The sequence below is a fragment of the Microtus oregoni genome, unplaced genomic scaffold, assembly GCF_018167655.1.
Source record: "Microtus oregoni isolate MIOR12 unplaced genomic scaffold, Mior012 000072F_ref0000427, whole genome shotgun sequence".
NCBI lineage: Eukaryota > Metazoa > Chordata > Mammalia > Rodentia > Cricetidae > Microtus > Microtus oregoni.
Window position 1 is genome coordinate 1,192,945 of NW_024543979.1, and position 13,614 is coordinate 1,206,558.

Consider the following 13,614-nt stretch of genomic DNA (forward strand, 5'->3'; position numbering starts at 1 on the left):
CTTACAAGAGAAACATATTTATCAATACTTTACTATGCCACAAGGAATTTAATGATATGTAAGTACTAGTTTGCGTTCAAATACTTAAAACCATCATGAATACATTTAAAAGATTGGCTTGATTTCTTTCCTTACACTGATCAACAATTAATGTTATACCTGTGTTTTGGCCCCTGGTGTCATTGGAGTTGCAAAATTGTTTAGATCCCAAATGTAGATTTCAGATTCATTAGCACCAGAGGCTACCAAATTGGTCTGCAAAAAGAAATAATAATCAAATAACAAATAACTAAAAACCCAGAATAACTAAAACTAAAATGTTCACTTTAATACATAACAGTTTTCCTAGTGATTCAAAACAATCTTATGTGTGGCTTCCTAATTATCCAAAATTCTTCATCAAAGTTAACTTTTTTAGAGAAACATTATAACTTTCCAAATGAAATATGTCTCCTGACAATGAAACTATTTTAAAGCAATATGTTATAAAAGAGAGCAGTTCCGAGGTTAAACTGTTAAAGAATTAAACACATTAGCCACATAGGGCCCGGTGCTTGTGGTTTTGCATCTCTGGAACAAAAGCAGTCGCCAGTTACTGCTCTCCTTCAGTAAATCCTACCCGAGTGCTCATAATGCAGGCACTGTATCAACTGAGTTACCTCCTAAACCCCCTAGGCTTCTGTTGTTGTCTGAGATAGTCTCGTGTAGCATAGGCTGGCTTTGAACTTACCATGTAGTTTGGGGCTAGCCTCAAACTCCTGATCCAAATTTTTCCTGCACCTCCCAAGTGCTGAGGTAACAAGCATGTGCACCATGTCCAGCTCCTAACCTGAAGTCTGAACTGTAGTCTTCCTCTTTCATTCCTAATACTGAAGTCAGTAGTTTTTTCAAATGAAGAACAAATATTCTAAGAACCAAGAATGAATGTCAACCAAAGTCAAACCTGGAAAATGTTTACATCCAAGGCTCTCACTGGCCCAGTATGCTTGTCCTTCTGGGCAATCACAACCTCCTTGTCTCCAGCTATGATTTTAGAAGGATCATAAAGAATAATGTTTCCATTTTCTCCGCCTGCAATCAGAACTCCAGAAATATCTCCTTTGGAATCCATCTTATGAGGTCCCCAGATCAACTTGTGGTACCTTAAGGAGAAAATAAATAACCCATTCTTAGAAACAAATTAAGTGTCTTAATATATTAAATCACATTTTTGTCTATATCTATGTAATACAAACTGTAGTTTCTCTTTGACTCCTGCTGACTATACCCCTAGTAAAATAAAATTTTAATGTCGACTTATATATTTGTATTTGATTTCCAGATCTCTAAACAATGAAGACTCTGCAGAGTAATACAGTATAGAAAGTTTACTTGAACTTAAAAATGACTTTATTGGGCTGGAGAGATGGCTCATGGTTAACAGCACTGACTGCTGTTCTTCCAGTGGTTCTGAGTTCAATTATCAGCAACCACATAGTGACTCACAACCATCTCTAATGAGATCTAGTGCCCTCTTCTAAGCCTACAGGGATACATGCAGACAAAACACTGTATTTATAATACATACATAAATCTTTTTTTAAAAAATGGCTTTACTACAATGACTTTATCATTTGTGCAACCCTGGGCAAGTTACTTAATATTTCCAAAATTTGTTTACCTGCACAACAAAGAGCTAATCAACTGCTTTCATGGAAAATAAGACATTGGGTCAGCCAGTGGTAGCACATGCCTTTAATGCCAGCACTTGGGAGGCAAAGGCAGGAGGAACTCTATGAATTATTTTTTATTTTTTTAATGATTTATTCATCTTTATTTTATGTGCATTGGTGTGAAGGTGTCAGAGCCCCTGGAACTGGATTTTCAGACAGTTGTGAGCTGCCATGTGGGTGCTGGGAATTGAACCCGGGTCCTCTGGAAGAGCAGTTAGTGCTCTTAACCGCTGAATCATTTCTCCAGCCCCTGGTACCCTATGAATTTGAGGCCAGCCTACAGAGTGAGTTCAGGACAGCCAAGATGACATAGAGAAACCCTGTCTCGAAAGAAAAAAAAAAAGCAAGCAAGTAAGCATTCTATTTGACTAAAGAGTATTCATGAAAATATAGCCTATGGGACAGGAATAATAAAAGTGTTAAGGGAGTCATTATTAAAAATTTCTAAGTAGCGATCCTGTCTTTAAAAAAAAAACAAATTATGTGTGTGTACAAAAATATTCATATACTCCCTTCTTTATTCATATCTGTATTTTATAAAATAAAAGAGACAAAAAAAAGGATGTTAGAAACTGGAATCTTATGGCCATTCTACATAAAATATTAATGAAACATTCAACAGGACATATACACACACAGATATATAAATATTTTATTTCCATAAAAATGTACTTGTACAATTTTTCATAAGTTTTTCATGTCACCGAAATTATTCCTTAAAGTCTCTAATAATTATAATTATAGCCAGAGGTAGAGCACAGGGCCGGGTGAAGCTCACTTGGTAGAGTGTTTGTCCAGCATGCACGAAGTCCTGGGTTCAGTCCCAGGCATAGCATAACTAGCAGGGGTGGTGATTTGCCCATAATACTAGACTCACGACCAGAGGCAGGAGAAGCAGAAGTCCAGGGCATCCTTGCCTACTAATGAGTGCCAGGTCAGCCTGGGTTACACAAGACCCTGCCTCAAAATGAAAAAGAAAAGAAAAGAAAGCCACCTACCACAACACATACTTAAATAAAATGTGACCTTCAGGCTGAATCTCATACCTGTGAGAAGAGGAGAAAGTAGCACAGGACTTCATATCCAAGGATGGGTCCGAAAGGTCAAACTCAAATATCTCCAGGGAAGCATTGGTACTAAATGTTGCATCCAACTGCTGAGCAGACGTTCCTACAGAAAATATATACATGGTAACTACATCCGCAAAACAAAGACTTAGAAAGTGGCATGAAAGAGAAACTAAAAGCATGCTTGTCATGAATACACCAGTGGCTGAAACCTCAGCACGCATGCCACTGAGCATGTCGAAGTTCCTACAACAATGAGATCCTGGCACAGGGCTGGGAGATGACGTCTCTATGAGTGGGTAGTGACAGGTAAGGTTTTAAAGGTTATACATATCTTAGAATCTCTCTGGAGAAACAGCCCCATGTTTTAAGTATACAAAGCTATATTTAAAAAGTGCCTCTGTTAAGTTTGCTCATAATTCACTGAAATTCTTTGCTATGTCATTTGCTGTTCCAACTTCTGTTGGGCTAAAGATAAACCTGAGTCCTGGGTACTGGAAGGATACTATGTATGTAACCCATGACCAACGCCATGAAGTACGCACTGCAAACACAGGAAGGACACCAGATAAAGTGACAGGGAAGAAGGAGGTATCTAGCTGGAGAATGAGAAACCTTTCAGAGAAGATGAAGCTTGCACTAATGAAGAAAGCAGACAAGAAATTAGGCTAATCACACTGTCTTCTCTTTTGAACTTACCTGTGGCGAGGTAAATGGGGTGGTTCTGGGCAGGGCTCCATGCCTGCATTGCTGTACGATCTACTTCCTTTAACTTCATTCTGCTAAAATGAACATTTCACAGAGAAATACTGAGTACATACCACAGAATATAAAAAATACATAGAGACATACTGAACAAATCACTAAAATATTAATAATACCCAAGTACCAATACTACAAATGCATTGTTTTTTGGAAATGTTCACTATTAGACATCAACCAAGGGACTATTTTGGAACAAATATTCCATTATTCTAATTCTTTATGGATATACAGACGAATGCCCATTATCTGAAACGACAGGGACCAGAAATGCTTCAGATTTCAGACTTTCTGATACTAGAATATTTTCTAGACCTTACTGACTGAGCATGCCTAGATACAAAGTTTAAAATGCTTCAAAATAGGAAAGTCTCCAGATGCTTCAATTAGGGATGTTCAACACACAGTCCTTTAGCTAAAAAATCAACCTGTAAAACACCCCACAAGAAAAATCTAAGTGCCGGGCAGTGGTGGCGCACACCTTTAATCCTAGCACTCGGGAGGCAGAGGCAGGCAGCTCTCTGGGAGTTGGAGGCCAGCCTGGTCTATAGAGAGTTCTAGGAAAACCAAGACTATTACACAGAGAAACCCTGTCTCAAACTTAAAAAGGAAAAAGAAAAAAAAAAAAAAGAAGAACATAAATTAGCACTGAAGCTGAGTTGTATGTGCCCTGGTAGGAGAGAACCTCCCAGGAGGAAGGAAAACAACATAGTAAACATGACAGATCTTTCTGCGGTAGGATTAGGCAATTATAAAAAACTTTCCACAGTCAAACGTGGTAGTGTATGCCTTCAATCCCAGCACTCAGCAGCTGAAGGAGAATCACAGCGCTCAAGGCCTCAAGGCCATCACGGACCACACAGTGAATCCAGGACAGCCTGTGTTACAGAATGAGAGCCTGCCTCACAAAAATAAATTCAGTAACTTTAGAGCAGGTAAGGTAGTGCACACCTGTAATTCCCATACGAGGAGAGACTGAAGCAGGGGGGTGAGAGTGAGAGCTGAACATGGATGGTGTGAGATCCTGCCTAAAGAGAGAACAGCTGGAGAGATGGCTCAGCGCTTAAAAGCACTGGCTGTGCTTCCTCTGGAGGACCTGGGTTCAAGTCTCAGCGACCACACAGCAGCTAGCAATCATCTCTAACACCTTCTTCCGCCCTCTACGGGCATCAAGCACACAGGAGTGCACAGATACAGATGCAGGCAAAATAACCCCCTCACACACACACACAAAGAACAATAAATAGGTAAACTGTCAAAAGAAAATAAGATAATACTAATTTTAAAATTAAACAGATATATTGTAGATTTAAGATTAAAGAAGAAAGTTTTAGAAAATTGGTCAATGCAAGATATAAAGCCATATGCCTCTTGTTTACTCTCATTAAAGTTACTGTCATTTAAAACAACAACAACAACAAAAACCCCACAGGATATTGTGCTATATTTTCCATGTCTCTGTTACTTTTTTCATGAATAATTTTTCAGGGAATTTTTATTGTAAGCTATACCATGATTTAATTATCTAGAACACCTGTTCATTACTTTCACACGGCTCAAACAGCCATATGTACATGTTATTTCATTTATGGTAAGAACGGTCATAAATATCTAGAAGTTAAATTGCTAGGTTAAAAGATAAATGCCAGGACTAGAGAGATGGGTTAGTGGTTAAGAGGACAAATTTGGTTCCCAGCACCCATACTGGGCAGCTCACAAACACCTAACTCTAGCTCCAGGGCACCCGAAGCCCTCTTCTGGCTACCTGCGCTCACTTGCACACACCTACACAGATACACACACACCTATACACAACTAAAAATAGAAACGACATGCTCCATTTTAACTTTTACAGATACCACCAGCTGCTTTCTGTGGCAACTGAATCCTTTTACACTCTAAGTAACATGTCCACCCCTGCTCTTCAGCCTGACTGGAGTGAAAAGCCACAGTTTTAGATTTTTACCAATTTAAGAGGTAAAAAAGTTAGCTCTGTGTACTTCTGCTCTGCATGTCTCTATGAATGATATGTGATTGTGGTTCATACATATTTGCCCATTTTTCTATTTCTTTTCTGATTTTCCTTTTCTTTTTGTGCTAGAGATTGAATCAAGGCCTTCCATTACCCAAGCCCTAATTATAAAAAGTTAGGCTGTCAAATTTAATCTTCTGACTATGCTTAGATAATTTTGACTTTTCAAAAATAATCTTTATGAGGCTGAAGAGATGGCTCAGTGGTTAAGAGCATTGGCTGTTCATGCAGAGGCTCACAACCACCTCCAAGTCCAGTTCCAGGGGCCCAGCTTATTCTTCTGACCTCACTGAGCGCATAATACATATACACTTAGGCATACACACACACACACACCTATAAACTAACAAATAATAAATAGCTGGGCGTGGTAGTACATGCTTTTAACTCCAGCACCAGAGAGAAATGTTGTGGGGGTTGTTTCTGTGAGTTTGAGACCAGCCTGGTCTATATATCAAGCTCCAAGCCAGCCAAGGCTACAGAGTGAGACAGTGTCTCCCAAAACAACAACAAAAACAAAATCCGGTAATAAAAATCGTACTCTTTAAAAAAAAAAAAACATAGGCTTTATGCTTTAGAGCACCTTTAGGTTTGTTTAAGAGAGAGACTGCATTAAAAAGTACTGTTACCACAACTGTCCCTTTCCCCCTAACATTCATTCAATATGGTTTTTTTGAGACAAGGTTTCTCTGTGTAACAGTCCTGGCTGCCCTAGAATTCACTCTGTAGACCAGGCTGGCCTTGAACTCACTGAGATCCACCTGCCTCCACCTCCCAAATGCTGAGACTAAAGGTGTGTGCCACCACTGCCCGGCCTACGTATTTCAATCCACGAGCCATTATCCGGTTCACAGTTTATATTAGGGTTCCGGCAAGTGTCTAATTAGGTGTATCTACCACTATAGTATTCTACAAAGTAGTTTCCCTACACGAAAATCTGTATCGCGTCCCCTCCCTCTCCCCTTCTCCCTGTATACATGGAACCTATATAATGACTTTTTGTGGTATGATCCGCTTTTCAGGGTCCACATCCACAGTGACACCTTAATCAACACTTTCTTGTCTAAAATGACCATCTGTCATGTCCGTATCTCACTGTCTTTCATATCCATATAGTGTCTTTTTGGTCTGTTCCTCCTGGGACGTGCTCAGCTTCATGAAGGTGACTTTATCATCACACATCTATTGAGCACACATTCACACTGACCTGGCCTTGACAGCTTTATCCTGTACATAAGTATGTCTCATACTGAGATCAGTATCTCATTGTGTTGTTGTCTGAGAGTGAGATTCACTGTGCGGCCCAGGTTAACTCAACTCCTGAGCTCCACTAATCCTGTCTCCGCCTCCAAGTGCTGGAAACCCAGGGATGTAATATCGCACCTAGTTTTCTGGGGTTTAAACCTTCACAGCTGTGTGCCATGTGCTGCCTTTAGTCCCAGCACTTGGGGGTCAAAGGGTGATGGAGTTCTAAGTTTGAGGCCAGACTGGCCCACACAGAGAGCTCTAGGACAGACCCTGTCTCAAAAACAACAAACAAAAGATTCCTTTACATGTACATTTACAGCGTACCTTTAAACCACTCTGATTCCATTAACTGTCCTGGAAATAGTAAAATAACTTAGAGTGTGCATGGTGAACTGATCACAAGTTTGTTTGGCTAACTTAAATCATTTAAAAGTTATAGATACCAGCCAGGTGATAGTAGCACACACCTTTAATCCCAGCACTCGGGAGGAAGAGGCAGGTGGGTCTCTGAGTGTGAGGCCAGCCTGGTCTACAGAGTGAGTTCCAGGACAGCCAGGGATGCACAAAGATAAATCCTGTCTCGGGGGAAAAAAAAAAGTTACAGATACCAGAGATGTGGTTGGTCTTAGTCCATCATATTCTGAGATACAGACACACACATTATACACATATTGTGTGTATATGTATAAAATGTGTATATCTATTATACTGTGTGTATAAAATGTATATAGTATTTACTGTGTATATAAAATGTGAGTATGCACATGTGTTTGTGTATACGCATATGTATATATGTATGTATGTATATATGTATGTATGTGTGCGCACGCCAGCAATCTACCCCAGAAGCTATCTACCTTCTTTTTTACGGCAGGGTCTCTCAATCAGCCTAGATCTTGCCAATACAGCTCAGCTGTGTGGCTGGTGAACCCAGGGATCCCCCTTGTCTCAAGCACGGGGATTGTAAATGCAGGCCATTGTGACCAGCTCTGCTATCTGGTTTTGTAATTTATATTCTGCTACTGTTCATTTTCTTTTTGTGTAGTTATTATTTCTCTGGTAATTGAGATCTTTATTTTCATTTCAGCACATTTTTGGTTCTACCTTTGCAATTTTTAAAAAAATTTATTTAATGACATCAATCCCCAGGTTTTTTTATTCGCCAACTGCTAGCTGCACAAATGAAGTTAGCACATATAATCTTTTCTACACTTATTCTTCTGTGTGTGGGTGCTCTGCCTGCACATGTGTCTGTGCCCAGAGAGGCCAGAAGGCAGTGGAAGACCCACTGGTCCTGGAGGTGGAGGGGCTGTAGTGCTGGAAAAGCAGCAAGTGCTCTAACCACTGAACCCTCCCCACTCCCGGCTCATACAATCGCGCTGCTCCCGCACTCCCAGCTAAAGTCAACAGCACTATCTCTCAGTATTCACCTTTGTACTGCTGAATGTGCTTAGATTTCTCCTGACTGACTTTACTCTCCGAGATTACAGATGCAGAAATCTACAGACTTCACATCTTCTACTCTGTACTTCTTCGCTGCCTGCTTGAATAATCAAATTCCTGTATCCGGGACTTTTACAATCATATCCTTCCTCGGCAGACCCTCTGGTTTCACTGCCACACAATCAACGCTCCACAACACCTGCCAGCGTCCTGACGCCTCTTCAGAGGACCAAGCTCCTTTCATCAGTGTCCAGAGAAGGGCTTCCGATGTGAACTGTGCACATTCAAACAGTTTCCAGTTCAAGATTCTACACATGACAATTTGTGCAAACTCAGAGACAGCCAAGACTGAACTCAGTTTAACTCCCAAATTCAAGTTCTTGTCTCTATCATCATCAACGGGATATAGCTGGGAGGGCAGAGTGCCAAGCTAGCATGCCAGGCACCCTGGGATCAACCCCATACACATGCCATGGGTGGTAGCACACAGGGTCCTAGAGCCTTAGCACTCCAGAGGAAGTTCAGGGACATTCCCTGTTTCAGCTACTTCCTGACTTCCTGGCTAGACTAGAACATGGGACCCTGTTTCAAATCAACAACAATAATTAAGAAAAATATTAGATAAAAATACTAAGAAACAGATGGCAAGATAGCTCATTGGATAAAGGTGGCTGATGCCAAACCCGACAACTTGAGCATAATCTTGTGACACACACAGTACACACAGCTGACTCCACTTGCACATCTGCGCTCTCTTCTCTCTCTCTCTCTCTCTCTCTCTCTCTCTCTCTCACACACACACACACACACACACACACGAATGAGTGTTTTGTTACTTGTGCTGTAATCCTAGCTTTTCAGGAAGAAAAAGGAGGGAAGGATGAATCACAGACCCAAGTCTATCCTGGGCTACAGAATGAGTTCAAGACCAGCCTGGGCAACCTGATGAGACCCTGTCTCAAAACAGAAAGGAAAAAAAGACTGCATTCTTATAATCCTAACATTCAGCATGAAACAGGAAGAGCTGAGCGGCTTACAGAGTAAGTAGGTCTAGCCAATCAGCAATTCCCAGGTTGACCTCTAACCTCCACTTGCACGTACATACACAGACACACACATAGCCAGCACACCTACTTACACACACAGGCAAGTAGGGGGGAATCAGCTCACTGAAAGAGTACCTACCAATGGCTAACCTGAGAAAGCCCTGGCTTCACTTCTCCATATCAAAGAAAGGTGGAGGGAGGGCTGGCCGTAGTGGCAGGTACCTCTGCTAGAGGCAGAGGCAGATGGAACTCTGCTAGGCTGTGGCCAGTTTGGCCTATACAGTAAGTTCCAAGCCAAGCAGGCTACACAGTGAGACCCAGCCTTTTTTTTTTAATAATTTTTTTATTTGCATTTTATGTACACTGGTGTTTTGCCTGCATGTATGTTGTTGTGAGGGTGAGAGATTCCCTGGATCAGGAGTTACAGATAGTTCTGAGCTGCCATGTGGGTGCTGGGAATTGAACCCAGGAGACCAGGTTTTAAAATAAGATTACTATCTAAGACGATTAAAGGTGAAAAAAGATTCTGATTTTGTAAGAGGAAAAAAAGGACGTATTTTATCATGAGCCCTCTTCCTCCTCTCAGCCAACTGATTTAATCTTTAATAGAAAATTCAGTTACTGTTCATTTATGGAAATCCAATTCACATGGATCTCAATAAGCTCATGACTGTTCACTTCAGCAGGGTCACACTTTAGGGATTTTAGAATACAATAACATCCTATTTTAACTAGATACTTTATTATATCCCATTGAAGAAAACAAAGAGAAACATGCATGAAACCCGGCAGAGCTGAAGCCTGCATGGACAGCGCATTTATGTTGGGCTTCATGGTCTGAGTTGATGAGGATGACTGACCAGGTCTCTTCCTCAAGGAACAGGTCCCACGGAGACGCAAACTCGGATCACTGGATTCAGAGTCCAGAGCATGAACCATTATACCACAGCTGGTGCATATACTATTTATGTTTTCAAATTTGCCATTTTACTAACTGCTTTATGTATCATGTCAATTTTTAATCAGGTATTAAGTCTTATTCTTTTGGGATTCAAAATTGCTTAGGGTGTGTCTAGACACCTGGCTCAGTGATTCAAAGTGCTTCCTGCTCATGCAGAAGACCCAGGTTTAGTTCCCAGCAGCCACAGAGCAGCTCACAACTGTCTGCAGTCTGAGTTCCCAAAGACATTCTGGCCTCCAAGAGTCTCTGCATGCATGTGATCCCTATGAGGTATGTAGAAAACATATACAAGTTTCGTTTCGATTTTGAATGTTATAGTTAAAGGGAAACAAATGTACCGAGACCTAGATAAGCTAAATGACTAGAGTTGGATACAACTTTTGTGAATTTTTAACTGCTTAGAGAATCTTTTCGTTTTTTTGTTTTGTTTCTTTTTTTAAAAAAAGGGAAGAAATACTAGCAAAGTGGGGAAGGGGTTAATTTCAGAGCTATTTCTAAAAAGAAAAACAAATGAATAGCTATGTATTTTTTTAAAGCTGGGGTTAATCCCAGGCAGAGGCAGGTGGATCTCTGTGAGTTCGAGGCCAGCCTGGCCTACAAAGGGAGTTCCAGGACAGTCAAAACTACACAGAGAAACCCTGCTTCGAACAACCTTACCTCCCAAAAAATCTAAACCCAGCACCTGGGAGGCAGAGGCAGACAGATCTCTGTGAGTTCCAAGGCCAGCCTAGTGTATAAAGTGAGTTGCAGAACAGGCTTCAAAGTTAAAGTTACAAGAGAGGGACCCTGTCTTAAAAACCAAATGTCTTAAAAACCAAAGAAAAAAAGAAAAAATTCCTGAGTGGAATTACAGTTCCCTGACAGCAGAGGTGCAAGGCCGCCTAATCCCCCCCATTAGTTAATGTGTAACACGGAGATAGCCAGGGCCATGAAACAGCTGAGGAGGAGCTCAAAGCATTCCTTCACGTGCCCAGCTCAAGGATCCAGTAAACGTAGTTCCTGTTATTGCCTGCACAGAATGAAGTCTTGGGGCCAGCTATGGAAAGAAAACCCTATGTTACAATATGGCCTAGAACTAGGCAGCAAGTTCTGAATCAAATTAAACAAGACTACCATAATCTATAAGAATGCCACGAAAATACAGTCTCACTGAATATGAGTATTTCTCTCTCTTAGAAACACTCGTTTACTTAATTACAAATGACTTCCTTAGAATATGAGGGATTAAATGAAGCCATTTATACTTCTCAGTTACAACTTATCTTATAGTTTCGTGTGGATTTTCAGTATTATATGACTGTAGTCATGTTGTACATTATTGTTGCAGTCAGGATCATTTTACCCAGAACACAGTCATAATAAAAACAGGAAATGGACACTTGGAGGACAGTGGTTTGGTTGTATCTACTACCTACAAGACAGGACCTACAGCACAGCAGGTAGACTGAGGCCTGGAACACACACCCTACACTTAAACATCAGCCTCAGTCTCAGCTCTAAATCGCACATCACTGCACAGATGTGTTTTTGCTCCTCTCCCACAAAGGTCTATCCCAACAAGTCTTCAAAACTACATCTAAGTGCTAGCAAGGTGGCACACAGAGGTACATAATCTACGGCAATTAAGAGGCAGGGGACCAGCAGTTTCAGGCCAGCCTGGGTTACAAGGATAAGCTCCTATTTCAAGAGTTGGGGATACAGATCACATCACATACATCGCAATGCATACCTAGAATCTCCAAGGCCCTGGGTTTCATCCTGAGTGTCATCATGTGCCTCAATAAAAAACAGAGACGAAAACCTAACATCTGAGGAATGTTCCAGACAAGAACTTATTTTTAAGTGAAAACTTTCTTCTTTCTACTAATGTTCTTTATAATTTTTAAAATTATATGACCCGTGTTTGTGTCTGTGTAGGTCTAGGTACAGAGGAGTCAGATTCCATGGAGCTGGAATTCCGGGTGATTGTGAGCCACTAGATGTGGGTACCAGGAAGGGCAATATTGGCTTCTAACTGCCATCTCTGCAGACCGAAACTGACTTTCAAATTGCAAGCTTTATGAAGGAATATGAACACCCAACAGTACTATTCTGTCAAAGGTAGCAACCTCACAACACCCTAGAGCCATGCCACACCTCGGGAAAGCAGTCAGAGGTCCTGGCCTCGGCACCTTTGACTCTTAAAGAAGAATACAAATTCCATACTGGCACTTTAGTAAAAGTGCATGTGAGCAAAATATCTCACTGAGAAGAGAAATATTGGTTCTCCGAGAGTCATTCGGCATTATCAACTGTCCCAGGCTCACCTCATTCAACCAAAGTCAAAAATTAACCATGCCTTGGTTGCTGAACACACTCATCTACAAGATTAAAACTTGAGGTGAAATTAACCTACAAAAAAGGAAACAGTTCAGATGTGGTGGTACGTGCCAGAATCCCAGAACTGGGGAGGAAAGCTTAGGAGGGTCAGAATTCAAGGTCATTCTTGGCTATTTGGTGAGTTTGAGCCATTTTGGGCCACAATAGACCCAATCTCAATGAAGGATGGAGGGAAGAAGAGAGGAAGAAATAAAAAGAACTTAACGTAGCAGTATCGCTTTACAAGTTTTTAATGTGGGATTCTCAAACCCCATGAAATTACACAGAAAATTCTACCCAGGCATGTGCATACAGTGGAAACACGTTCTTCCAGGAAGACAGCCCAAAGCCTTCAAAGGGGAATAGAAATGCCAAAAGAGCGATAGTCACTGCACGTTACAGTTTACAAACGTCTTTCTACTTGTACATAGTTCAAGAAAGAACCTGTTCACACAAAATTAATCAGAAAAATCCGAAACTCATGTCAAACCTCACCATTTCCGAACTCCATACGCGTGTTACATATTCACAATCGGGCAACAATTAATTATCCAAAAGTTCTCGTTCCTAAAAACCTTTCTGGGAGCTATAATTAAGGGTTAGAGAAACAAGGGCAGAACTACTCAAAAGGGCAGTACACAGCTAACTCCTGAATAATCAGGATTTAAGGGAAAGAGTAAGCTTCTAATGATCCCTTTAACAGTTACAATTGTAAACAAAAGAACCGAGTGCCAGCTTTCGTCAAACAATTTGGAGAACCTATCAAAACACTCTTGCAACTTCTAAAAAAACCCTGCAGAATTAGTTCTACAAGCTCCCCTCCAAAAAAGTTTATGTGCCCACAAGTCCAGGCAATTCTTTTACAATTTAATTTACTGTAACAACAGCAGCAAAATCCTACATGTCTGAAGTATAGGCTGTGACTGGCGACTGCTGACGCTAAAGAATACAATCGTAGACAGTAGTCAGTAATCCCTTAAATTTG

The 13,614-nt window shown here is 40.9% G+C and overlaps 1 protein-coding gene across 14 annotated transcripts in view; it reads right to left on the reverse strand.

The window, feature by feature from the left end:
* The window catches only part of LOC121440947 (protein transport protein Sec31A), a 57,191-nt gene that overhangs the window by 43,143 nt on the left and 434 nt on the right, over positions 1-13,614 (reverse strand). For 13 of the 14 annotated variants that reach the window (XM_041642014.1, XM_041642013.1, XM_041642011.1 and 10 more), the window contains exons 2-5: positions 3,479-3,561; positions 2,759-2,882; positions 944-1,142; positions 160-255 (exon numbers count right to left, since the gene is read on the reverse strand). In XM_041642014.1, coding sequence (XP_041497948.1) covers positions 160-255; positions 944-1,142; positions 2,759-2,882; positions 3,479-3,557 — 498 coding nt within the window. In that variant the 5' untranslated portion in view covers positions 3,558-3,561. The remainder of the gene's footprint in view (positions 1-159; positions 256-943; positions 1,143-2,758; positions 2,883-3,478; positions 3,562-13,614) is intronic. The other variant, XM_041642000.1, reaches the window with a different exon arrangement.